This window comes from Pseudopodoces humilis, chromosome 1 (genome assembly GCF_049639895.1).
Source record: "Pseudopodoces humilis isolate 2021_Gansu_Grassland_sample_001 chromosome 1, ASM4963989v1, whole genome shotgun sequence".
Lineage (NCBI taxonomy): Eukaryota > Metazoa > Chordata > Aves > Passeriformes > Paridae > Pseudopodoces > Pseudopodoces humilis.
Window position 1 is genome coordinate 98,600,848 of NC_142200.1, and position 27,405 is coordinate 98,628,252.

At 37.9% G+C, this 27,405-nt stretch overlaps 1 protein-coding gene across 6 annotated transcripts; it reads right to left on the reverse strand.

Moving 5' to 3' along the window:
* Positions 1-127: 127 nt before the first annotated feature.
* LOC106628534 (mediator of RNA polymerase II transcription subunit 1-like) lies at positions 128-27,056 on the reverse strand. 6 transcript variants are annotated; one of them, XM_088052784.1, is made up of 16 exons: positions 26,851-26,928; positions 13,301-13,385; positions 12,890-12,944; positions 12,328-12,460; positions 11,274-11,302; positions 9,062-9,133; positions 8,894-8,968; positions 7,689-7,759; positions 7,288-7,353; positions 6,776-6,884; positions 5,960-6,084; positions 5,493-5,605; positions 3,619-3,814; positions 3,210-3,305; positions 2,661-2,769; positions 128-1,585 (listed from the first exon to the last, which is right to left on the reverse strand). In XM_088052784.1, exons 1-16 carry the CDS (start codon positions 26,851-26,853, stop codon positions 1,315-1,317), a joined length of 1,608 nt encoding a protein of 535 aa, XP_087908910.1. In that variant the 5' UTR covers positions 26,854-26,928; the 3' UTR covers positions 128-1,314. The 6 variants fall into 6 exon arrangements, with proteins under 6 accessions (XP_087908910.1, XP_087908909.1, XP_014114165.1 ...); XM_088052783.1 differs by lacking the exon at positions 26,851-26,928 and adding an exon at positions 14,518-18,136 and having other exon boundaries at positions 5,960-6,081; XM_014258690.2 differs by lacking the exon at positions 26,851-26,928 and adding an exon at positions 14,518-18,136.
* Positions 27,057-27,405: the final 349 nt, after the last annotated feature.

Consider the following 27,405-nt stretch of genomic DNA (forward strand, 5'->3'; position numbering starts at 1 on the left):
AGAAGTTTCTTTTAACTCCTTCATACTGGAGACAAAGGAAGTCTAGACATAGCAAAGTAAGATTTTGAACAGTCAACTACAATTAAAACAAAAGCACAAAACCATTTCATACTTTGAGGCAAGAAAAAATCTAAGGCAAAAATTCTTTGTTTTTCAGACGCTGAGTTTACAACATTCTTACTAAAGACTGTTTATCCTGTCAGAGTTGACAGAGTGTAAGTTTGGTCTCCTTTCAGTGCCACTTCTGCTTTAGGGGTAAGCAGACCTGCAGTTTAGAGTCTTGCATTGAATGCATTTATGAAATAGTGAACAGAGAGGGATGTCTGCATTAATTGTGTATATACAAAAATCATTCAAGTAACTTTTTCTCAGTTTATTTAGCATAATGTTGACATGGATAAACATCACTTTTCTTCAAATGCCTGTGTTGTGTTACAGACTGTATCATGTGTGTTAGACACAGATTTCTTCCATAGTCTGATAGTATATATGGTGCAGACAGTGTTGGAAGTTATATAACTTACCTAACTAATTTTTAATAGTTGTTTTAACCAATTGTAAGCAGTACCCACTTTTAGCCAACACCAGTTAAGTTTCTTCACAGACCTACTAAGATCATTAAATCACTGAAACCTTAAGATTGTTAAAACCAAGCGTAACAATCTGCAATAAACAAAGCCAAAGGAATTAGAAGATTTGGCATCTGGGATCTTAAATTTATGGCCATTCAAGGACATTAGAGTAACCAGAAGATAGAGAGGAGATTAAGGCCTGGAAAGTTGGAGACTGAGAAAAAGATAAAAGGATGAGGACCGGATTAGCATGAAGAGAAAGAAATCAATAACTAACAGGGTATAGAATACTAATTAAACCAATGAACATTAATGTCTTTGTTTGCTAAAAATGCATAAATAAGTGAAAGAGTTTTGTAGCAGGGTCAACACTGAGGCTGGAACTTTGTCAGCCACACACATCTCTTGACCAAGAATAAAGTAATGCCTTCCCTTCTAACAATAAAAAAACAGTGTTAGAGGGAATCTTATTTACCAAGACAATTTTTGAGGTTTTCAGTAACAAGACAAAATAATAGAACAGTTTTAGACTTTACAGATTTGGATGTTTAAAAATGCAGATTCAATGGAACTACTTTCCCATATGTAAAAGTTTGCAAAGAGGAGATACAATTCACGAATTACTAAGTAGACTTTTTTGTTGTTGTTGTTTGTAAAGCCATCAGGTTTTTGTCTATCATATCACTTCTGTACCAGCTATGGAATTACTTTCCTCCACGAAGTTTCAGTGCATAGTGAGAGGTTACTTTTTTTCCATGTTATCACCCAGAGTTTCCAGTTTGGCTGTAGAGAAATTTTCTTCTGTGCTGTCTGTATTATTTGGCTTGTCTGTCACTGTCCAGTCTTGCTGACCGGCCCCAGAAAGGCTTTCTTTGAGACTGTTAGAATCTGTAGTTTGCTCCGATTGTGGTTCAGGTTGTTGTTCCATGTCCATGTCTTGTGTTGCACTGTCAGCTTTCACCTTGGCAGCATTCCTGAAAAGAGCTCTCATGACAACTGGGACTGACATGCAACTGAAGAAGGAAATAACACATTAGTCACTACTACAGACTTCATTCATTCCTTAAAGTACTTCTGTTTCTTACACTGTGGCTGACACATGAATGAAAACCACCATTACTTCCTTTCTGTTTTTGTCTTGTACAACCTGGTGTTACATTGTAACCATAATATAAACTACATGTGCTGTACCAGAAATACATGTTAACACACTGAAATCTAGTGCTGAATCTTTGAAGTTGGGTGTGCAAGGCAGCTTTGACTGAAAGAGTGGGAGGGTCTGGTCAAAAAAAAAAAAAAAAAAAAAGTCATAAGGGTGCTTCTAGTGAAAACCAAAACTAAGAATATTGAAATATATTAATTCTTGTTGAGTTTTATAATTTTAACCTTATTTTTTTTATGTAACGCAGGTACAGAACATATCTTTTCTAAAACACTATACTGGAAGAGGTTTTTTTCCCATTCTTTACCTGGTTCCAAAAATAGTACCTAGTTTAAAATCATGTTCAAAATCCAGCCTGCACTGATTTTGTTGTCATCAAACAGATGATAGCTGTATACTAGCTTATGCCAAATGAATTAGTGCTCTTAGACTATGTTCTGAATCAGTTTGTCTAGCCTATACTCGTGTATCACAACAACTTGCTCTTTTGGAATTTGTTCAGAAAACAAGCCAGAGACAGTGTTGTAGACATGCCATATACAACTCACTTTCTGAAAAGAAGCACTGATTGCTATTAGGTAGATGTGTAAAAAGACCTTTCCATGCTAAGTTGCGCTAGACATGAGACTGTCATCAGCTAGAGTCTTCAGAAAAGCATCTTTTTACAAGGTAAAACTCTTCACTCAATAGTCTTTCCCTGCTTCCACATGCTTTCTACTAGAAACACTTCATCACTGTGAACGTTTAAAATTTTTGAAAGAGCTATTTAAGACACTGAAGTAACTTATTCCCACTATTGTATTACAGCATTTTACTAGAGTGAAGTTTTCCAGTTGCTTAGTTTATGGCATTATGAATGCACATGATATTAGCATTAAATGGACATCTGATGTTCATTCCAACTGTTATAAAATAAAAGTACTTACCGTTTCACAACTCTTGCTATGAAGTCATCACTAGAATTTAGAGTTGGATCTTGAGGATTTAAATGAAGGTGACATTGGACTTCTCTAGAGCTTATAACATCAATTACCACTAAGAAGGAACAGAACAGAAAAATGTTTGTTTTGAAATACTTATAAACATTGAAAACCATCCTTTCATTTTGATGCTTGAAGAGATGTAAGACTGAAATCACTGGAAAGAGGTTTGCAGCAATATATTTGTATTATTTGCTTTTCCTTAATGTAATTAAATCAGAAATAGTGGAAGTTACAGTTTATTAATTAAAGGCAGGCCAAGACAAAACAGGACTTGAATATTTGCATTTACTTACTGTAAATGTTCTCTGAGTACAGAGCACCTTCTAGTAAGGAGTTTATATACATGTGTATACACTTGGTGTTTTTCATGGGCTGCAGACTGTTGAGTGGCCCTTAGAATGTTTGTAACTGAGAAATAGTGCAAGAGCCTAGATAGAACCAAGTCCCTTGTCAGCTCAGTAAAGAGGACAGTAGCAATTATTCCACACATACCACAGGCTAAATTCTCTTTCACAGGATGAAGGAAAAAGACAGAAAAGCTGGTGTTCTTGTGTGGTACCACTTCAAAGTAAAGCAGTTCTGAATCATCTAGAAATAAAATTACTGGTTAGTGATATCCACCAGTGAAGTTTGACTCCTTTTGGCTGAATTACATGCCAAAATTTAAAAAATACTGATACAATAGTCTAATTATTCATTACTTTGATATCTTAGTTTATGTGCATAGAGTGAGCATAAAATTTTAAAAAAAATTCAGTACAGTGTTAAGAATTTTTTATCATTTACAGCACTCCACAACTAATGACAGTTCTGGCAAGGGAGCAGTAAAATCTGTCAACACCCAACTTAGAAACTAGTTTGTCTCTAATACTGTGCCATCACTTCCAGACACACAATTTACCTTCATTTATATGCTTCTCAGAGACACAGCTGCTAATAAGAGTGTTATATGCCACTTGATGTCGAAGAATCTCTATTACGCCAGGCACGCACTTTGGATGGCTAAATGGGATTTTACTGACCAAAGCTCCTGCTAAATCTGATTTTTCTGAACCCTTGTTTATGAAGTAACAGTGCTTTGGGCAATCTGGAAGAGACTAAGCAACAGATGTGGTGATATTTCAAGGACTGAAAACAGGAAAGTAGAGCTTGATGTTATCAGGCAATTTTACAATCTACAACAAAAATATTTTTGAAAGGTACATTTCTAGCATGTCCATCATACATTTGCATTTCTAGTAGAATCCTTAGAGGGAACTAAATTACATCCACTCCCATCCAAATATATACAAATTAGGCAAATATACCCAGAGCCAAGTGGTCAGGAGTTCAAATGTCACCAATTCTTCCAAAAACTTTTCAGAGCCCTATAGGCTATAAAAATGTTAGTGACCAAGATAATACTGTCATAGTAATGCTGCTTGATAGTTGCACAAACAGGATAGCAGTTGTACCAGAAATCAGATGTTCCAACCTCCATCACTACTACTTTTTCTTTGGAGAGGTATGTTTGGCTGGAATATCTCCTGAGATTCACTTGAAGATGAGGAGGAATAGTAAGAAAAATTTATTACCTCTCCATGTTAACAGTGATTCTGTGAAATTAGAAGTGCCACTATTATGTTATCTACTTCAGGATGCCAAGTGGGAACTGTCCCCTTAAGAACAGGGCAGGGCAGTTAATTAGGAGGGTCTACATTAATAAAAGCTGAAGAGCTTTTCCTCATGTATTCGTGGATCAAAAGGATTTCCCCTACACTTATTTCAAGATTAGAATGCAGTTTAGTAATTCTAGAAATTAAATCTTTAAACTCAGAAGTAAAACCTTCTTCCACCAAGTACAAATATTTTAGGGAATTCTTGAAAAGTTACAGAGCCTTTTCATGTGTATCTAATAGAATTGAAAGATTAATTCCATCTTACAGAACAGAAGAGCTTTGCCAAACATTATTTTAGCATGGTATAAATTTACTACTACCTTATTGCACCTCAAGGTGCAAGAACTAAAAGGGCAATGGGCTCTACAAACACTGCTAGTTGAACAGAAAAAAGTGCTCTCTTTTGCTGCCATGAATTGCAAAATTAATGTTTCCTAGCAAACAGAAGTAGCTCTTTGAAGCTTGTCTTGTAGTTGCCCTGTACATAAGTCTGCCAGAAAGCATCTTAGCCACAACTTCCTATTCTAAAACTTTACATATAATGCAGCCTGAGCAACTGTATTTCAATAATGGAGTTATTAAAAGGAAGTTTTACAGTTAAACAACCTTGTCTCTTGATAGCTGTTGGCATCACTCTTGTAACACTTTATGTGTTTCTTCCTGCCAGTCTGTTTAAAAAGAATCAATAGTCCCACTGTTATCTAATTAAATATCCCTTTTGTTGAAACAGTGTGACATGCAGCATGATAAAGATCTTCAAAAATCTAGGTAAGTACCTTCTTGGGACTTGATCCTCACACCAGCCAATAAGTTTCCTTCTTTTTAAGGCATTAATGATAAAGTTCTGAGCAATTTTTAGAAGAGTAAATATTTGGGTTACACACAGACAAATTAGTATGACTTCAGCAGCCAAGCACACAGTGTTTCATTAATGAGGATGAGAAGCTCACTTACATGAAAGGATCTAATATTGCTTCATAAATTGAACTATTTCCTAAAGAGCCCTTTTGTTGGGATTCTGGGAAACCTACATTGCTTGCTTATGGGGAAATGGTAATTCAGTATATATGTATCTTGAGCAACAGCACAGTGTATGTCAAATGCACGCTATACTTACCACAAAGAAACAAGATTTATTTGTAGACAAGTCTTCACTGCATTTTTCTTTAAGAGTAGACTGAACAATTAGCTCATACAGTGGAGCTAGTTTCAAGCCAGAAATCTGAATTCCTGAAACCAGGTCATTATTTTTATTAGCAATTAGGTTATGACAGTAGGTTATGAAAGCAACTATTAAACCAAATGTTTTGAAAAGACAAAAATATTTATTTTCTTTCTTGTTCCCCTTTTTTGCTATTGAGAATTTGAGGTAGGAGTGTTTAACTTTGCCTGTAATTGTCATATCTTTCTTAGAACTTTTGCGTTTTGCACTGGTTGTTAAATGTTACACTTGGACTGACAGAACAGAGTATGTTCTGCCCCAGAAGCAACTTGTTCTTGCAACATTAACACGGGAAAGTAAAAGGCAAATGAGCAATACATAGTCACAGTAGCACTTAGTCTTAAAAAACAATTACAACATGCCTGTGAGCCTCTGTATCTCTTCAATACTGGATGAAGACATTGGAACAGGTTGATGAAACTTCAGAACAAAAAGAGCTGGCAAATCCATGCTGAGTTCATCAGTCAGTTGCAAAAAAACAAGGCTGCTAGGGAAAAAAAATTGTCAGAATGAAAGCTTTTTTTACAGAAATTGCCATAACAAGGACTCTTAGTGCAAGGCCACTATCAGGTCCCTAGCAGTTTATTATGTTCCATACATTTTCTGACTTGAGAAATGTTTTGCATTATAGATGTAACTTTAATAGTTTAAAACATAGTTTATGTGAAAACTGACAAAAGGAAAAGTCAGACACAGAAACTGAGCCGTGTTTTTTACAAATAATTCCAAACTATTTTAGTATGGAAAATTACTTCAGACTTTCCCTCCAGACAGCACTGAGGTAGAGAAAGATGAGGTGTCAGTATCCATAGTGGGATGGCAAACTATTTTGTGTATTGTAGGTGTAATATCTTTCAGTATATGCTTTCTTTACTATGAATCTGTGAAGGACTTGCTCGTTGAATACTATGAAGTTCAGTAATATTTGAAGGCTTTCTGCCTTCAAATCTATGAATAAATTCATAGCGACACAGTTAAAAATGAACACAATACTTTCAAAGTCCATTTGGGAAAACCATAAAAGCCACAGATTATAGAGGGTGTAGCTATGGAGCATAAAGCCATAAATAAAATAAAGCTTCCTACTTTCAGCAGAGGCTAAATGTGAGTTAAATGCTGAAGTCAGTGCCAGTGTCTTGTAAATCCATTTCTGTATTGACAAGTGTCCAAAGCCTCACCTGTCCTCTCCAGCTTGAGGATCTACAATTAATGGAGAAAGAGGCAGTTTGTGGAGTGTATCCATGCCTTCAATAGTTACAACTGTTTTTGTTCCACATACCTGGGAACCTGAGGAGGAAAGAGAATGGCATTGTTTTCCTTATTTTAGTGTATATTAATTCTATGCATGCAAAATGTACAATGGTAAGGACTTGGAAGGTCAGGTCCAACTGACAGCCACAGTGGTGTGGGCAACAAAGAGAAGCCTGCACTGATGACCAAAAGGCCAAAGATGCCCAAAGAAGATAGCAGCAATAGCTGAATCAACAACCAAGAAATGGAAAGTAGTTTCCTGATGGACATTAAAACTGTGCTAAAGTGCATCACATAAACTGTTCTACTAAATTAGAATTTTAAATTTTATTTCTGAGCTTTCATTAATTAAGTTTGCTTAATGAAAACAGTTAGTATTGAAAAACTTTTCAAGTTAGCTATTTCTGATGAAACAGCAGAAAAGCTGAAATAGCTTTACCATGATTTAGTTCTGCTTCCAAAACTTGATAGGGAGAAATGTAGAATTCAATGTTCATTGGGGTTCCTGAGGAATAAAAAACCAATCATTACTACAGAGATCAGTAGATGAAATATGTTGGGTACCTTGACATAAAGGTGAAAAACCAACACTGTAGATGGGCATAGGGGATTTCTTGTAAGAGCACATCTCTACTTAAAATATATGTTCAATATATGTTCGGTATGTCTGTGCATTATCTGAGAATACAAGCACAGAAAGTCCCTACAGCAGGTTTTATTTATAGTAGAGAATCTTTCCTGTACACAAAGATCAACTCAGTAGTGTTTTTTGATTACAATTCTTTGAATTCAGAATAGGGAAAAGGGGAAAAAAAAGGAGAAAAAGAAAAAAAAAATCACCTCCAGTTCTTGGCACCAGGTGTCCTACTTTTCCATTAAGTACTTCAGTAACTCTGTTTAGATCCTGTGTTCTATTTCAAAACACATCTTAATTAGTGTTTCCTGTATTGCAGTGCTAGCTAGGCTAATGTAATTTCTAATTTGTATCCTTAATCAAAAGAAGACAATGCTTCCTTGGAAGCAGATTGTATGTCCAGCTTGCAAAACACCACAACTCCACACATGCATTACTCCTGGGACTTGGGCTTCCAATTTCCCTGTATCTGAGCTGTTTCATGTTGCACAGAAATGAAGGGGGTCAAAAATATTAGAGTGGCAACTGCTTGAGCAAAGAATGAAGAAATAACCTAGATAAACTAACTTGAACTGAACCAGTCTCTGACTTCAAGTGTGTTCATATTGCTGAACACATACAGCCATACATTTACATAGCTGTGTACTAACTGCAGTGCATTAATTTAGAACATAGATGGGACAAATAATCTGTTTAACTTATAAATAATATTTACTGAGATATCAGTGACCAGCAAGGATACAGCACATTAGTTCATAGTGTTATTATGCTTCATGAGGGAAAACTGTAAAAATAATCCAAGAGGGTGTTTCAAGTTACAAGAGGCCATACCTGCCAAGGTATGTGTGTATGTAACATAACAGGCAAGATATCAGAGAAGATATTTAAAAAATGCAGAGGGAAAGCACTGCCCTCAACTCTGATTTTCCGAAAATAATGAAAATCCTTATACAATTACCAGAAGGTTTAGGAAACTGTTCCACATCTATCTTACTCTTTGAAAGAAGAAACAAGAAAAGGAAGGAGGAAAGCTGGCATTCACTACTCCTGATCTAAAATCTGAGGACAAAATGAGATACCCAAACAGCAGAAGCCCAGGTCTATTTTACTTCTGCCACAGGGAGATTTAAACGTTACTGCTGTTTGCTCTCAGTGGGTGGTCACATGCACACAGCCCCAAGCTCTGTAACCAACCAGTTTCCCAGGAAATCCCTTAGATAAAGCACAGGAGTTCAGTAGATCGTTTCCCTTTGCCATATCTGGGGTTGACAAAGGCTTCAGGCTTCCCAGTAGGAGAAAACTCATTAGCCTTCCACATCATGCTCTACAGTTAGATCCATTAACTTGTTTTTTAGTGAAATGAAGGGGTGTGGGTAGAGGTAAAGAGACAAAGACATAAATTATAAGTTACCTGTCCAGAAGAGACATTGAATAAAGATCTTTTTCAAGGGCCTGCAAAGCAAGATATCCCTTAGCTTTCATTTCACTGGAAGAGAGAAAAGACAATTTATTATTTTTGTAAGTAAACGAAAGTTAGGCTATGGATTTCAAAAGTTTTTGAGTAAAAAATAACTGCAACCTGTTTCCTGGAATTTGATACATATTTGACAGGTCTTCTAGAATCTTGCCAAAGGCATCATAGTTCTTCATCCTAACAAAAAGAAATAATGACTATCACACTACTAAATGAGTTGGAAAATAACTCTTTTTTACATAACTTGCTAGAAAAAGCACCACTTTAGAATGACAGCGGCCTCCTCTTTATCAGATCAAGTAGCAGTACTGATTTTAAGTTTTCTTAGAAGATACCAGAAAATGTGAACCTCTGGTTTTGTTGCAAGAAGCACTATAATTATAGCTGAAGGTAGCACTGAAGTAGGCACTACTGAAAGCAATAAATTTACATAAAAGACAAATATGACAGTTCATTTGCTGCAAAACACTTTTCCTGATGTTCCAATAAAGCTAGTAATGTAGTACTACTTCCCTAAGACCACGCATGTGTACATTGCTCTTTTCATTAAAATATAAATATTACTTAAATATAACTGATAGATACATCAATCAAAAAGGAAAGAATGGTACAAGTGGCTTGATTTGTAAAGAAATGGTTCAGACTGCTCAAACCCCAGAATTGCTGCAGATTTTGCCTTGGTGTGACAGCCTGGAACTGTGTTCAGACTAACCCACCAGGTATTTACTCACTTGCTTAAGTAGATTTTACATGAGTTTTACAAGTCTTACTAAACTCTGGTGCTGCAGTCACACAGACAGCTCAAGACTTTCCTTCCCTCCCCATGCAGATGTGACTGCAACATGGATCAGCAGAGACAAAATGAGCCTGCCTGAACTTTGGCATTGGGACAAACTCTTTCAAACCTGGAACCTAAACAAGTCACTCAGTTCTCCTCAGTCTCTTTCCAGCTAAACTAATGGGGAAGCAGGGAAAAAGGAGGGAAGCAGGCATGCATAGTACAGGAACAGACACAGCACCAGCTGTGCATTAGCTGGCTGGTTCATCGTAATTTTATAGTTACTTTGAAACACAGGATAACATTACACAGGAAACATTACACATACAACAAACTGCCTGACAACCAAATAAAATACTACACCAAGAGGTGTAGAAAGGGTACCTGTACTTTGTGACAAATCTTAACAAAACCAGGAAGGCAGAGAAGTAGCACACACAGTACCAATGATAACTATATGCCAGTGCTCAGAGCCAAACTGCTGGCATTAACATCACTGGAAATCAAAAATCTAGGAAAGTGCAAATTGAAGCTTTAAGTCATAGCTGTTTACACCCACAAAGCAAATATAACTTAATTTCTGAGGAAAAAGAGAGATGAAACACTCAAGGTCAATGATTACTCTGTCTCTTTTTACCTTCCCTTTCTACTATTTGGCTATAATATTTAAATAAGAATCCAGTTTCCTAAATATACTCATTAAAATCTGGAACCTTGATCATATTCACTGAAGAACTTATAAACAGACTTTTAAAGTGGTGACCTGACCTGGAACAGCAACTATTCAGACAGAACAAAATACGGTAATAATAAATACATACAGTGCCCTACTGCTATATGAGAAAATTAGGGTCACATCTCCTCCTATGTATTTGCAAAGAAACTCGGGCCATGTGATAACACCTTGCTTTTATTGCTGTGAGAGAAGCCTGAAAGACATGCAGTTAAAGTATTTGCATAAGGACAATACAAAGACTATTTAGTATTTGATGGAAGGAAGAGAGGAAATGTAATACCTAGTCTGTGTTTGTAAATCTGCCTGTTCTGAATTGTCATCATCGGTCCATTACCAAAACCATGGGTCCAAATAGTTCTATAATTCTTGCAGTCAAGACAAAGGCCAGTATTCCAAGGCTGTGTTTGACTGGCAACTAGAGCCCATGTATTGGGGATTACTCTTTACCCTTGCCCAGTTGAAGCAGATGCATTTGGTGGAATGACTTGAGAAATACATAATGCCTGGAGTATCTTTTCAAAACTGTATTTGCTGCAGTTTTAGCCTTCTATTTATGAATTTGAAGCAAGTAATAATAGTTACAATGACAACCAACTTCCAATATGGAGGATTGGAACCAACTTCCCACGAAAAATGGAATCCAAAATGCTGTCAGTTCTTCTGTTGTTTTCTGGATTCATATTATTGTTCCCTGATTGTGGTTACTTTTTTTTTTTTTTCCCTCTTCAGTTTTTAAACTGGAATAGTTCTAGCATCAGGAATTCCTTTCCATTCAACATGAAACCCTATACATGATTATTTACCTTAGTAGCTGGACCAAGTCATCACAAACCTATAGGAATAAGAGAAAGGAGTTTCATCTTTCTTGCCATTTCTGATACATGTTTTATAAGCATTTCATTTGTAATGATAAGCTAGATCCCCATTATTTTGAAATAGTTGCATGGTTAGCATAAAAAAGACCCCAATACTCAAAAGCAAGACTAACAGAAGAACAAAGGCTCTGTGAAAGTGGATAAAATTAACAGAAATAGTTTGTTGATAAACTCTTTCAGAAAAAAAAAAATTTGCATCTTGGCCAGTTTTTCTTTTATTGATTGTGCTAGAATTCTCTGAATATGCATTTTCATTCTAATGATATTGTCCAGCACTCACTGATCAACAGACCTGTGCTGGTTAAATGAACAATTTGAAATTCCAGGGCTGACTTCAACTAAAAATAATGGACAAAATTAACTTCAGGGCAGTGTAATAATTTGGATACTTACTGACAAAAAACAGAGTTTAAATTCCCCAACCCCCCACAACAGCTTGTTATATCTTTGATCAGAAGGATTGTCTGTAATTCTGTAACAACTGCAGAACATGATATGTGAACTTTAGGGTGATATGCTGTGAATTATTTCATAGAAATTTTGCTAGAAAAACATCCCCACTGGTAGAAATATATGTATTCCTAAAGAAGGCAGAATAAAAAACAGAATAGTTCCAAGGCATCCATTGAGAATATATATTGCACTACACTTTGGTAGGAAAATATTTTAAGCCCCTGTTATTTACTGTATACTGGTAACATTGAAGCATGAAAATAAAAACATTTATGCATGATACCACAAAATTCTTGGAAAGTGGGCCTGTCAGCTGACTATTACAGTAATACTTAGCACTAGAGTATTTAGTATGTGTAACTGAGTTGTAAGTTTGGGTGAGAGAGTCAGATACCTAAAAAGGTAACTAGTGTCATGCACAGGCTTCCAAGTGTGACAAGACCAAAAGGAAGTCAAAACCTTTCTGACATGACAGCTGGAAGCCAGGTGGAAGACTACAGGGTCGTGAGACAGAGAAAATTAATTTTACCACAGGAGCTTCTTCAAAGTGAGCCAGCTTTACATCCATCACATCTCCATCCTTCTCCAGCTGAATTTCTACATAAAACATCATTGATGTTATGTAGCAGGCAGTTCCACTGGGGCTAACATGAACAGTAAGTCTGAGAAAGATGAGAAAAAGAAAAAAAAATAAGAAAGGTTATATATATAAAAATTCTGTAACTTTTAAAAGGAAGTTAGTATAGTTCACTTGGTTGTGGGAAGAGACACAAGGGATGCTTCAAAAATAACACCTCCTTGCCTCAGCTTCTGAAACCTATCCAACCAGGCATGTATTTGTGCTCTGCTATTTACATTATCATGTTTGTTTGAGCAAAACTATTAACCTCAGTCTGCAGCTTTGGGATGTAAGCATTTATGCCCTCTCTTTACCCAATAACCTCCTCCACATAGGGCTAATCAAAACAGCAAATACACTCCATTAGAGCACTGAGCTAAGAAATAACATTGTTGACAAGCCATCCAGATGTATTCCTCTCTGGACTTGAGGCCATACTTGCTCATTTGCATTTATTCATAAACAAACTTACCCTTTTTGTCTGGATAAAAGTTCCAATGCATTCATCACAGAAAACATGGATTTAGCTGAAAAAAACAGAAATTTAATTTAATCAAACTGCAATGATCAAGAAGTAGAACCAGTATTTTCTTGCTTCAAAGGATATGATTTAGGTAATGAGAAAATAGTATCTCTCTAATGACTTTTTATTAATGACAACTATTATGATTATTAAGTGCTGTGCTGGGTAGAAAGCATTCTCAGGCTTTAAGACTAGCTTTAGCCTGAAGGCTTAGCCCAAAGAGGAGTTGTAAGTCTTGTCTCTTATCCACCTCTATGTTTGTATATTTGACCTTGTTGTGAAGAACATCAATAGAGAAGGATTGTTAGATTCCACACAATATTTTAAAAATATACTTTGAGTTATCCAACAGCTCATTACCATTTAATGTCCTCTCTATCTTCTCCATGCAGGAAAGCAATAGACCATCTGGAGCATTACTGACAGGCTTTCGATGTGGGTTACCCTAGCACATTTGTGAAAACAAAAGACAGAGAAAGATTCCTTAAATTACTAGCTAAGAGGCACAGCACACAGATGCCCCATACAACAAACCTCTGGTTATTTGTTTTTGTCAAACACAGAGATTATCTACGACTGGAGCTATCTCTGAAATGGCAGCACTGAATGGATTTGTGAAGACATCATTGTGCAGTAATTACATACGAGATGCCTTTGGAGCAAGGAGTGGCTTTCCATTCCCCTCTCTTTTGAGCTGATCACTAGATGTGTCAGCTAATTTCACTGTGAAGCTAAACTAAGAAAATACTTGTGTTTTTAATTTTACAAAAAAATCTGCCCGAGTGAATAGATCAGTAAGTGCCACAGAAGTACTTGGTTACATTAGGATACAAGTTTCAGTTGATGATATTCACTTCAGTAGCAAGTAAACTCTCCCAGTTTCTCTTCAAGCTCTTGTCTGAAAACTTCTCACATTTCACACTTCAATAAACAAGCACTCACTGGTGAAGAGTTTTCACTTTGTTAAAATTCAGGACATTGTTTTCAGAGTAAGGCTTGAGATAAGCATTAATAAAAAGTATAATGGAAAAAAGTGGGAATTTTTATACTGAGCTCACAGCAATTATGTTAATATGCTCTTTATGAAGATGATTCTTAAATTAGCTATGGAAAGGCAGGAAGCATGGAATGATTTAAGGTATATCACAGCAGCACAAAGTCTAGATAGCAGATTTCAGACCAGTTTCTAAAATACAATATTTTTTTTCCCAGTCCTGTAGGGAATAAATTGTCTTTACATATCATGAACATGGTAATGATAATGAATGGAAAGCAACCTCACTGGTAGACAACCAGTAGTAACCCCTGAATAATTAAAACAACAGAAGAAACAACACCTAAAGTGTTAAAATTAGGCAGGAAACTTTTATAAGCCATTGTCCTAAGAAAAATGGGGAGGCAGGCTATACTAGGCACCAGGTTTTTCTGGGGGTTATCTTTTGGTCGGTTTTGGACTGCATGGGGTTTTTTTGCTTAGTTGGTTTTACTTGTTTTTGAAAGTCAAGCAATTTTTTAACTACCTTGGAAACATACTCTTATACCACATAGCCTTCTCTCACCTAACCTGTGATTCTTACCATGCAAAAATAAACAAGTTTTAGAGTTTCAGTCCATGGCCTTTGTTGATATTTTAAACGCAACTGTTCCATTAAAGCATTGGTAGAAATAGCTGTCAGAACACCTGAAAAACATGTCAAAATGTTCTAAATATAATGGCATGTATTTACACTGGCAACCAGAAATGCTGGAGGAGGACAAATGTAAAACCTTGCTAAGGTCATAGATGTTATGCTTCAAAGAAGGAAGTAATAAAAAATGTTTTACTTGAATTTTGCACATACAAGCATCTAATTTTTGTAAGACTTTGAGAGAAAAAGAGTAGGGGGAGATTGGTATAGGCAAGTATTCTCAATATTAAATACAGATATGTAGCCCAATCTTCAGTTTTTTAAAATTTAGGCTTTCTTTACCTATGCACAATTTCATATGTGTACTCTTAATAAATACCAAGGCTTTGCCATGGACTTGAGAAATCCAGATACACCAACCTAGAGCTCATTAAACATCACTTTAATTAGAGATTAAAAATCAGAGATCATTTTTTATGATAAGGGTGTTAAGACATTGGAAAAAGTTTCTCAAAGAAGGGGTGCATGCCCCACTCTTGCAAACATTCCAGGTCAGGTTGCACAGGTCTCTGAACAACCACTTCTAGTTGAAGATGTCCCTGCTTATTGCAGGAGGATTGGAGTAGATTGTCTTTAAGGGTCCCTTCCAACCCAAATTATTCTGTGATTTTTCAGAGGATAATCTCAGTGCAGGGGTGCAACTTTTATTTTCCTTGGGATGGCAAGGAATGAGAATGGGGCTGGGAGAAGGGGCATATTCAGTCCATCAACTGTCACCTTATAAATATTCTTTTTGGCCTTACAGAGAATCCAGATGTACAAAGAAAGTTTTTTGCTGAGATTTGATACTTCCATAATCATTACTTCAATCAGGAGAAAAACAGGAGTGAATCAGTCTGAGACAGGTAGGAAGACCCCAAAGTTATTAATAAGAAGAAACTGAGTCCTGCAACGTGCCACCCACTTTGCTCTGCCCCAGAACCAGAAGAAAGATTACAAAGGGCTTTTTTCACTTAGTGGGCACAACAGCTGAGGAGATGGCCCCTCTGAGCCAGCAGTACTGCATGGGGAAAGACTGACTAGGAGAGGGACGTATACACCTTTTGCATACACCAAGGAGGGATAGTGAGAAGGGACTGGCAGCTTCCTCCTCCTGCAGGGAGGATGACAGAGCAGCAGCCACTGTCCCCTATAAATCAGGCCACTTCAGCCAGCTGGAGGAAGGGGAAGAAGTGGAGCCAAATCAGTTCTTGCAAGCACACTCACTGGGAACATGCCCCCACTCACCCACGCCTTCATGCTGGTAGAAGGGCTGCCACCCACCACCTATCTCCATTCACACTGCAAGAAACCAAGCCTCCTATTTGTAGCAGCCACAACACAGCACCCATAGGTGCTGTGCAAGGCAAAAGTCTTCATAAAAGTAGTCCCCAGGGGTTAGTGTTTGAACTTGGGGCTTGATAAGCATGGTAACATCACCTCTGCTACTTTTTACAAGAGGTACCCTGTTAGCCATGTTCTTCTACATCTAAGGCATAATGTCATCTTTTCAGAAGGTGTAGTATAGAGACTGAATTTAACTGGGAGACAAAGGCAGGGGGGGATATGATAGTAACAATCACTCAGCAAAACAAGAAAGCACTCCAAAAGGGGGTCTTTAGTCTCTGTAGTGGAGGGAGTTTAAAAAAGGTATTGATAATGTTTGCATTGCATTTGTACAAAAAATTGTGTATTTTGTGGTCACCTCAGGTTGCAGTCTGCTTGTACATATGAATCAGTGCACAATGGCAGTGTGAGGTTCAAGGGTTAATCCTGGACCTTTGTCCAGACACTAGCTCGAAATGTGGTTGCTGTGGGATGTCAAGGTCTACAGCAAGAAGAGCGTATCTCCTACATAAACCCTACATAACCCTACATAAACCCTGGGTGGCATTTACAACAAACCTTCTGCTTTCAGCTGTTATCTGACACGCTGCAGTGCCTGAAATAGTCTCATACCACATAAAATAGAGTATTTTTTACTTGAATGTAGAAACCTGAGTAGAAACTAAATAGTTCATTGCCCTCACTAAGATTACAGAAAAAAAACTAAGCATAGGCCTAGGAATCCCAGGAGGAGTATACATCAAAAAGTGGTATTTGTCTCCAGACAAATGTCAAGCATACTAGTTAGAGAAAATCAATGTAGCTGAGTGAGTTAAATATATTTATGCTTCAGCTTTTACAAAGGAGGTGAAATGTGATCAAGTAAATTGATGACGTAATTCCGCACTTGTGGTAAATCACTCTTCTGTAAAATTATTAGCTTGGTGTATGGTATTAAATATTAATTTAGTTTTTAACCTGACATTAGCAGTGGCCATAGCTATAATCATAGCTATAATCATGAGCTTTATGTGTTAATTGGTGTATAAATTTAAAAACATGTTTTCAGCATTTCTAGGGAGTAATTTTAGCTTAGGTTTGTTTGAACAATCTATAGAAATATTTTCTGCTGAGCAAGAACATGTACGATGGCCCATGTAAAGTAGGTTGCCTCAGTCCAGATCATAGGAATGGGTATGTGCAAATATGACATACCACAGCTTGGTAATGCTTAATACTTTTGTGGCATTTTTCATAAATGTTTGTCCAGAGCTCTTTGGAGTCTCTATGATCTTGATACTGACTCGAGTGCTTTGATCATGTCCTGAATAAGCAGAAAAATAAATTATTTGCTAACTATCTTGAAGAGAACACTTCCAAAATAATGGAAGGAAACATGCCACAGCTTACCTGGTCTGCATAATAGCTGTTCTGCAAATAAACAGAGGACTTCTAGTTTAATTAGTCACAATACATTATGGCTGATAAACATAAAATACACTTTAACTTTTAAATAAAAAACCTTTTCCATTGTGCTAAAATGTATGTATTTAGGTAAATAGATTTGCATCATTTTTCCAGGATAGAAATTGTGCCAGATTTTCATAACAAGAAAAATATTCCAAGACAATTATTATCCTTCACATAAAATTGCAGGATTGGAAAAAAAAAACCCCACATATAAGAAACAGAAGCTTAAGTGTTGTCAGAAAGTTCCTGAGAACAACGTGCTGTTCCAGTATTTCAAACTGTCATATTGAATTACTGCACTTGAGAGAAGAGTTAAGAGTGATGAATAATTAAAAATGTTCTAATTATAGCTTCTCAGGCATATTAAATACACAAATGTTTAACTGGGTCAGTTCGTGGAATAAAAAAAACAAACCATCAACTGGACATGCATTATCATGAGTATATATTATGGAATTACCGCACGAATCCTGCATGCCCACCTGCTCTGGATTACTCTCTCTTTGAGTGCTTATCAAAAACTGCTGCTGAAAGAATATTTCATGTGCACAGTTACTTAATAAATTGTCCCCAGATTAAATCCTCTTCTGCTCTCAAATAATTGAAGGTTAACTTATTCTCTTTGAAAGGGTAAAACAGGTATGCTTCTTCAGGCACTTTTTGAGAAATTAATTATTATTACTATTTGGTTGATTTTCATCATGGTTGTCTGCATCTTGCTGAATTCCTGACTCTGTTCCATGCTTCACAATGCATGGCCTGCACACATTGTGTTTCATATGAAAATAGGATTCTGTAATTTCATAGTTCTAACATTTCTGATGATTTTTCCATTTCATTGAATGGTAATTTCTTTTTCTGAGAAAGAATCAATATTTTTCTCATTCATATTCTTGCATATTATTTTTATTTCAATTTAATTATTTTTTTCAGTGAAGATACTCTAGATTTATTATAGAATGTAAGAAACCTTGGCTTACTGTTGATACATTTTAGTGACATCATTTCTGAAAACATTCCCGCTATTCCATAATCAGTGTAATATTGGTGGGTTTTTTTGTTTCTGGTTTCTTTTGGCACATTGGTGGTTGCTTTTTTTCTCTTAATCCTATATCTAGTATTGATTATTTTTCATCTAAAGAATAAAATTAAAATAAATCACCAGCAATATATCTTCACTGGCCTGCATCCAGCACTTTATTGGAATTACATCTTTCCAGAAGCCCTCAGATGAACTTCTGACCAGAGAAAACAGCAGCTACATAACAGCCCACAGTAAGTCAAAATACAGAATTGAGGCCTGGGGCAGTCTGTGAAAACCAGTGGTTCCAGTTAGAATTGCAGGATGTGTAAGAGATGTTGCTGTAATTATGAGGTCAGAGCTAAAACTGTGCTCCTTCACAAAGTGCCATGGGATTTTAGAGTGATCAGCAGTGACAGAGCTATAAAATGTGTGTGTAACTGGAACATGAATCAGTGTTTACAAAAAATGATGAGCATTCAAACAATTCCTTTATCTGTCCTAGGTGCTCTTCTATCTAAGGCAGAGTGGAAGTGCTGCTTAAAGTTTATGACCTATAGTTTAGTCTGAAACAGTCTACAGTTTATGGCTTTACAACCCATAAAAACTACAGTATGCTTTGTCATCTTTCCTTCATTCCTTTCTACATCAAGTCCACAGTTACAGAGTATGAAGAGTTAGCTCCTGAGAGTAATATCAGAATGTTGGTGTCTGCATTTTATTTCACTACAGCCATATAGACTGAGCCAGTTTTACTTCACAGCTTACTGAATAGCACTTCTGGCACTTAGTCTGAGACACTTAACACTGGCAGTCTTTGACAGTTTCCTGCTCCTTCACTGAAAGAGATTAAGATTCTTCAAAGCCAAAAACTGTATTGACAAACACCAGAATAGGTTCATAGCAAATGAACATGGATGTAGAAAGACAGGGCACATCTTTTCCTCATAGTCAAGACATGGCTAACATTTGATTTCTGCTTGACATTAGCATTATAATCTCCAAGTAGTTCTTGTTTAAGTTCTTCTCCCAAAAGCCCTAGATCCATGTAACCATAATTTAAATAACCTCATGAACGAACACGTGAGGGCTGCCTTCATGTGTGCGCATTTTCTCTTTACAGGGTTTCATAGGACACCATGATTGCTATTCATAACTGAACATTTGTTGGTTTTTTCCTACATATCTTCCTAAGAGTCTTATGATCATTTTTATAACTAAAATAATTCTGTAACTAAAATGGTGTTGCACCATCATTCATATTCTTTACTGACATCAGTCAGCATGAAATCAATGGAACCCATCACTTGAGAGCTGCCACAGCTCTCCTTGAAGAGAGAAATAAAGTGAATGTAGCTGACACATAATCTGCACAAAATGGCAAAATCAGTAATACCCATACTATGCTGAAGGCCTACATTGAAAATGTTACTGGTAGAAGAAGCGGTTGGAGGAGGAGGGAAGGAGAAGCAGAAGACTAAGAACTGAGGAGCTGAAAATAATACTGAGCACTGAGGAGATCACTGAGGTAGAGAAGAGGTGTAATACAGAAATGTAATAATTGTGCTTAAAGGAGCTTTCCACCAGTATGTCTCAAAGCTAACCGCACAGCAGCCAGCTTATTATCTTGTTTTTCCAGACTGGGATGCAGAGAGATGGGGAGAGGAAGTAACTCCTGAAATGCTGGCCACAGAACTAGAAACCAGACTGCAATTTTCCTGACTCTAGCACTCCCCATTAGAAGAAAGCAATCCCCATTAGAAGAAATAATTAAATCAGCAATGAAAGAAAGAGGTGGAGAAAGGCATCAGAAAATCACAAGAAAAAGAAAAAAACATGATACAAATATGAAACCATATAAGGTCTGAAACCAGAATTAACAGAAAAAGAAGATATGAAAAGCAGAAAATGCATAGAAAGGAAAATATTAAATAATTATATAGACAACATTAAAATTTGAAAAGTATACAGAATTCTGTTTTACTTTAATAACAGAAAAGTGAGATGAGTTTAGGTCTACTCTGAGCTATTTTAAACCAATATTGTTTTGGAGACGATTGTTCAGCTTAAGGGTTCTGTTTGAATATATATAAGGCTATGGATTATATAACATGCAGACTAAAAAAGAAAAAGCACTCAGTGGCAAATACTGATTTCAATAAAATAGCATGTGGGAAGGACACATTTTTCAGGAAATACCATTTTCAATACCATAAAGGAGCTCAATCCCAACAAATGTCAATTGAAGATATTACAGCAGTGCCATGCAGACAGGAACTCTATATAAAGTACACATTTTACATCACTCTATGTTTGTTAAACAATTTCACACTGCTTTTCATATCTTACATGTTAAAACTGAAGCTAATGAAACTATGAAGACTTGTTAGAAATACATACAATGCACATTAAATTATACATTTTAATGCTTTCATATTTTTTGACACTTGGTAATTCCTTAATTATGTTCTAAAAATGTTTTTGTCCCTTCTTATATATTTGAGCCAACTTTGCTATAACTCTCAACTCTCAGACTTCCAGATTCCTAGTCACCTATTAGAATGATATAATTTGTCCTAACTGTTGAATGACAAGATGAATGACTGCAAACTCATCATTACTCATGAATTCCTTGTTATTCAAGTCACTTAGCCTCATTTTCTCTAGGGATGATGCATTTGGGGATGAACCTTTTCAAACTGGTAAGAAAGCTGTAAGTGTTAAGAACCATGACTAGCTCAGATGGAATACTGAGAATATTGTCATTTGGACAGATAATAGAGCTGAGGAAATGCAAGTATCTCATTACCCAAAATCTTATTACAGTCATCCCACTATGGGTTTTTTAGGGTGTATTTTGTTTGCAAGTGTAGGGATACATGTGACAGGCTTGCAGGCAGCCACAGATGAAGCTTCAGGGAAACTGGTAGATTAAGATGTCCTTGCACTGAGCAAGAATAGAAGGAACAACTGTCCACACAGCCTCTGTGTCTGTGTTGATTTCTTTTTCTGAGCGTTCAGAATCTGTATTGCATTTCATGTTTATTTATCTGTGCATGTCACAGATAAACATTTCCCAGGTTGTATGTACTGAAAAAAAATAAAGACTGTGCCTACAGAGCTTAACCTTCAAGTGTAAAAGGCATATAAAAGCTGGGATGGGAAATGGAGGGACTGGCCAAGATCATACACTGTGAGGGTATGCTTTAGTTTAACCCCAGTTGGCAACTAAGTACCTTGCAGCCCCTTGCTCACTCCCCTGCAGTAGGGTGGGGTGAGGACGGGAAGAACCAGAAGGTTAGAAGGCTCGAGGGTTGGGATAAAGATAGTTTAATAGGGAAAGCAAGAGCCACGCACTACAAGAAAAGGAAAACAAGAAATTAATTCACCACTTCCCATGGGCAGGTAGATGTTCATCCACCTCCAGAACAGCAGAGCTCCACCATGTGTTACTTGGGAAGAGAAATGCCAACACTCCAAATGTCCCCACTCTTCCTTCTTCTTCTCCCACTTTTTATTGCTGAGTATGATAGCATATGGTATGGGTCATATAGCACATCCCTTCGGTCAGTTGTAGTCAGCTGTCCCAGCTGTTTCCCCTCCCAGCTTCTTGTGCACCCCCAGTCTCCTCCCTGGTGAGACTGTGAGAAGAAAAAAGGCCTTGAGGCTGTACAAGCACTGCTAAAGAGTAACTAAAACATCCCTGTGTTATCAACAGTGTTTCCAGCATAAATCCCAAGCATAACCCCACACTATCTACTGCAAAGAAAATCAACTCTACCCCAGCCAAAACTAGCACAGAGTAGAACTAAGATTACATGGATTCCAATTCAGTAGTCTGTCACTTAAGACCTGGAGTTGTACTAGTGCCTAGCAGGCACCAAAATAAGCTTTGTCACATCAGATTTTCCTGCTAGTTTTCAGAGACAAACAGGCACACTCTGAGGGAGATCTGACCATACCCCCCCACCAGTAGATGTACCACTGCCTCACAGCAGCTATCACTCTTGGTTGTGTGAAGTGGGAGCTACTTCCCAAATCTGCCCTTGGGCATGCCAGTTATGTACCTCAAGAGTAGTACGTCCTTAAAACCTGTCCCTTACACAGAAGCAGAGAAAAGCACACAAAGTTATGAACTTGAGGAGTATGTTAATAATCAGCCAAGTAATTGTTTAGCATATTCTTCACTCATTGTTACTTATGTTTTCTCACAACTGGTACAAACTGAAGGTGGATAAAAGCTTCTAGCTCTTTCATTCTCCTCAGAATGCATGTGGTTTTGGGCTGGGTGATTTCTTTTCAACTGGCCTGCTGCTTAGAAACTCTATCAATTCACAAATACATTTTATGCATCCTTACACATTGGTAATAAAATGTTGTCTAATAAATTTTAATACAGTTGTACTACCAACCTAAAAGAGAAGAAATTAACCATAATACCAGGAAATCCTACCTCCATGTATTGATTGCAGTTCAGCAATACTTCACAACACAAAGACCTACACACCCACAGACCCAGCAGATGCTGGGGTAATCAATTCTGGACTGAAATAGGAGGGTACCCTCAAGAACCAGTAAGTGGTTTTGTTCATTTTCTCTTTTGTCCATTTATAAAATTAAGTCTCTCTCACCGTGGAAGATTTATTGAGCACTTGAAGGAAGAATGGATGTTTTATGCATGATAAGATGGTTTTCCAAAGAATGTGGTTCATTTATTCATGTCAACAGAAATCTAAGATAAAATTACAGTGTTAAATTATGCATACTTTAAATATAAATTGTGTGCTACTAAATGTGTGCTAAACTAAAGGAAACAAGTATTTTTTGCTCTATGGGAATGGAAGCTGCACATCAATGTTTTTCCCAAAGATTTGGACATGCTTTGTCTGATATGTCCACTGTATTAGCTTTTTAAAATAAATTAAATCTTTGTCAGTTGATTTCTCAATTGTATTAAGGTACATAATGCAACTACTACTAGCACACAATTAATTACCCAATTATTCTTCATAATTTTCCCTTCAAGAATTTTATATGCAGAGCTTTACTGGCACATATGTTAATGCATAACAAAGAACATTCATTACCTACACCCTTTATAGCCACATTGCAAATGTCTACTGCACTGCCTGTATGGTTTTAGGTACCTGTTGCAGCATTTAAACACCAGAGAGAGTGCCATTCAAAACTCTTGTTGCCTTGGGCTGCGAACCCTAAATTCTTATACAGTCATGGGAGTGAAGTAGTTGCAATACCTACTCTCCTTTGACCAGTTTCTCTCTTACACTGAGGAGCCAGAGTCATGCCATAAAATATTCCAGGTGCTCCAGAGATGCTCTCACTATGATCACTCGTTAGCAATTGAATAGGAATATTCATGTGCAATTTCATGGAAATACTTCTTCTAGTTTTGGGTTAAAGAGCTCATTTTTTCCACTCGGTTTAGGTAAGGTGCCAAGGGACTCATCCAAGCAAAAAATGAAGGGTATACTATAAACTGTTTCATTGCATTACAACATGCAGTTTGGGCCACAAAACAAAAATTCAAAATAATTTTTTTGTCTTAAGATAGCTCTAAAGAGAGATAAAAGGACAAAGACCACATTCATAACAAACAGCATGGTGCAAAATGGGGATGAAGTCCATTCCACTGTAAAGTGAAGAGCAGGTTCAAGACCACCTGATGCAGCTGAATAGCCACAAGCCTGTGGGCTCTGATAAAATGCATCCCAGGGTCCTGAGGGAACTGACCGATGTTGTTGCCAAGCTACTCTACACCATATTTGGAAAACCATGGCAGTCAGGTGAAGTCCTCAGTGACTAGAAAAAGAGAAACATATTTTTAGAAAGAGGAGAAAGGAAGACCCAGGGAAGCACATACTGGAGATCCAGGGAACTATGTACCTGTATATAACTATATAACCATATACTGGAAACCTTCTCTTTCCTGGGAAGAAAGAATCTGCTCTCTGGAGGAGATACTCTTGCAACAATGTTAAGCACATACAAGACAAGGAGATGATCCAAGATAGCCAGCATGGCTTCACTAAGAGCAAATCATGTCTGACCAATCTGGTGGCCTTCCACGATGGAGTGACAGCAACAGTTGACAAGGGAGAACTAACAGGTGTCAACTACATAGACTTCTGTAAGTCCTTCTGTAAGGCGGTCCCACATGACATCCTTATCTCCAAATTGAAAACATGGATTTGATGGATGGGATATTCAGTGGATTAGGAATTGGCTGAATGGATGCAGGCAGAGTTGTGGTCAGTGCTCTTATGTCCAGGTGGATGCTGGTGATGATTTGTGTCCCTCAGGGGCCTGTCTTGGTACCAGGGCTCTTTAATACCTTTATCAATGACACTGTCAGTGGGATTGAGTGCACCCCACCAAGTCTGAAGCCGTGAAGCTGAATGGTGCAGATGGCACAACAGAAGGAAGGCATCCTATCCAGGCAGACAAATTTGAGAAGTGGGTCTATAGGAACCTCAAGTTCAATAAATCCTGGGCTGTATCAAAAGAGGGGTGGCCAGCAAATCAAGGTAGGTGATTGTCCCCCTCTACTCTGCCCTCATGGGATCCCAAGAGGAGTGCTGTGTCCAGGTATGGAGTCCTTAGCATAAGAAATATGTGGATCTGTTAGAGAGAGTCCAGAAGAGGCTACAAAAATGGTCAGAGTACTGAAGCATCTTTCCTACAAAGACAGACTGAGAGAGCTCAGGTTGTTCAGCCTGGAGTAGAGAAGGTTCTGGGAAGAGCTCATTTAGGCCTTCCAATACCTAAAGGGTAAAGAGCAATGTCTTATAGGGGCATATTAGTGTTAGGACAAGGGGAAGATGGTTATAAACTAAAAAATTAGATTTAGATTAGATCTTAGGAAGAAATTCTTTATTTTGAGGATGGTGGGGCACTGGAACAGGTTGCCCAGAGATGTTGTGGATGCCACATCCCTGGAAGTGTTAAAGGCCAGGCCGGATTGGGCTCTGAGCAATGTGGTCTAACGAGAATCATCCTTGTCCTTGACAAGGGTTTGTAACTCGATAATCTTTAGGGTCTCTTCCAACTCAAACCAATCTATGCAAAGGGACATTTCCAGAGAATGAAACAGCTGCTACCAACATCCAGATAAGTATACTATATGTCTTACAGGACAAAATTTATTTTGTACTAGCTCTAGTATTGAAAGAATAAGGAAGAACTAAATGGCTGCAGACATCAGTATTAATGAAATCTTAACTACGACTCACCCACTCTTGCAACAGAAGGGTTCTGGAATAAGTATTAAAAAGTAATACAGCACAGAGATACTCAAAGGGCTGCAGAAGTTGGGCCAGGATTTCTTGAGGACTCCTGAATCATTATTTTTACACAATCATGCAAAGACTCATCCAACCTTTTCATGGTCTCTTGAAAAGTCTCATCACAGATACCATGAAAACTTTTCCCTATCATGAAAAATCAAAAATGTTTTGTGTTTTCTTTTGGACATTTGGTTGACTCTCTGTTACCAGCTTTCCTTTACTCTTGTCCTTTTTTCCCACCCTCTCCATTTAACAGAATCCAAATTTCTTTATGCAAATGGATATATTTTGATATTTTAATCAGAATTGCATCCGGATTGCTATCAGTTTCTCAGACTCTACAGAATTTGCAAAAATTAGCTCATACTAAAATGTGAGGCAAACAAAACTAAATTCTAGAGGAATATATACTAAACACTGGATAAATTATGTCAGAATGTCAAGATGTCAAAAATTTCAGAAAACAGAGCACAGAAAACAACCATGAAAATTTTATAGCACACCCGCTTTGCAAGCAAAGCGCAGTGGCTCCATGAGGTGAACACCGAGGCTAAAGTTTTCCATCCAAGGTGATAAAATCTGGAATTTCGAGACTGAGAAATTACCTTCAGCCAAACTATTACGTGGAGGAGGGGATGCTTCAAAACAATTTGTATTGTCTCGGAATGGTTACAGTGCGAAAAACAAAGATGCACACTGAGCAGTCAGTTTTGATATAAGCATATTATGCTTAGGTTTCATTACATCACTTACATTATGCGTTTAAATCATGTTCTGTTTGCACAAAGCTCCCTTTTATGCCCGCAATTTAGCAGTAAAGGATACAGTTATTAAGGCACTCTTGTTATAATTATTTGAATTATTGTAATTAACACGGAAACTCTCCATATTGGCATCTATAAAATTCTCCATGCATGGAGTGGTCCATTACTATAAAAAAAAAAAATACCCGAAACTCTTAAGAAGATCACTGCTTCATGTTCCCTTCTGCCAGTGACCATTTTCTTTAAACTCAGTATATTAAATGCTTTCTCAGCTTACATTTATGCCCTAAGGAAAGCTCCACTAAAAATAATTGTGTTTATAAACCTAGCGACAGATGTCGGGAATTTATCTCCTTACCATGGCAGGACACGCCTCCTCTATTCTCCAGATGGGGGATTAGCTGGGGGGAAGGAGGGACAGACATCGAGCTACAATGTTTTCTCACTATCTCCCTTAAGAGTTTCGGCTGAAATAAAGGAGGAGAAGCGGGAAAGGAAAGCCGGTTCCTTTCCAGGCTCGGGGCTGCGGAGCCGCGGGACAAGCGGGACACGGCCCCACACCGGAATAGCCCTCCCGGGACAGGCTCCGGCCCCGCCCCGGCCCGCCCGTTGCCCACCCCCACCGCGCCCCGCCCGGCCCGGCCCCGCACGCGCCTCCGACGGAAGCAGTCGTCTCCTTCCGGGACCGGGACCGGGCCCGCCCTCGCGCGCACCGGTGACCGGGCCGGCCCGCCCGCCCGCGCCGCGGCGCGGCGCGCCGCGCCGCCACGCTCCGCTCCGCTCCGCTCCGCTCAGCCTTGGCCGGCACTGCGCTTGCGCGCCCCGGCTCTTGACACCGCGCCCCGCCCGCGGAGCGGGGGCGGCGGGGCCGCGCCCGGTGACGACGCTGCGGCCCCTGCGGCGGCGCTCTCCG

Coding starts and splice junctions, on each gene's coding strand:
- LOC106628534 (XM_014258690.2), bottom strand. CDS start 14,589: ATGGAACAGTTGCGTTTAAAATATCAACAAAGGCCATGGACTGAAACT. Junction 8,969..9,061: donor TATCAAATTCCAGGAAACAG/GTTGCAGTTATT, acceptor TCTCTCTTCCAG/TGAAATGAAAGCTAAGGGAT. Junction 5,606..5,959: donor AGAGATACAGAGGCTCACAG/GCATGTTGTAAT, acceptor ACCTGGTTTCAG/GAATTCAGATTTCTGGCTTG.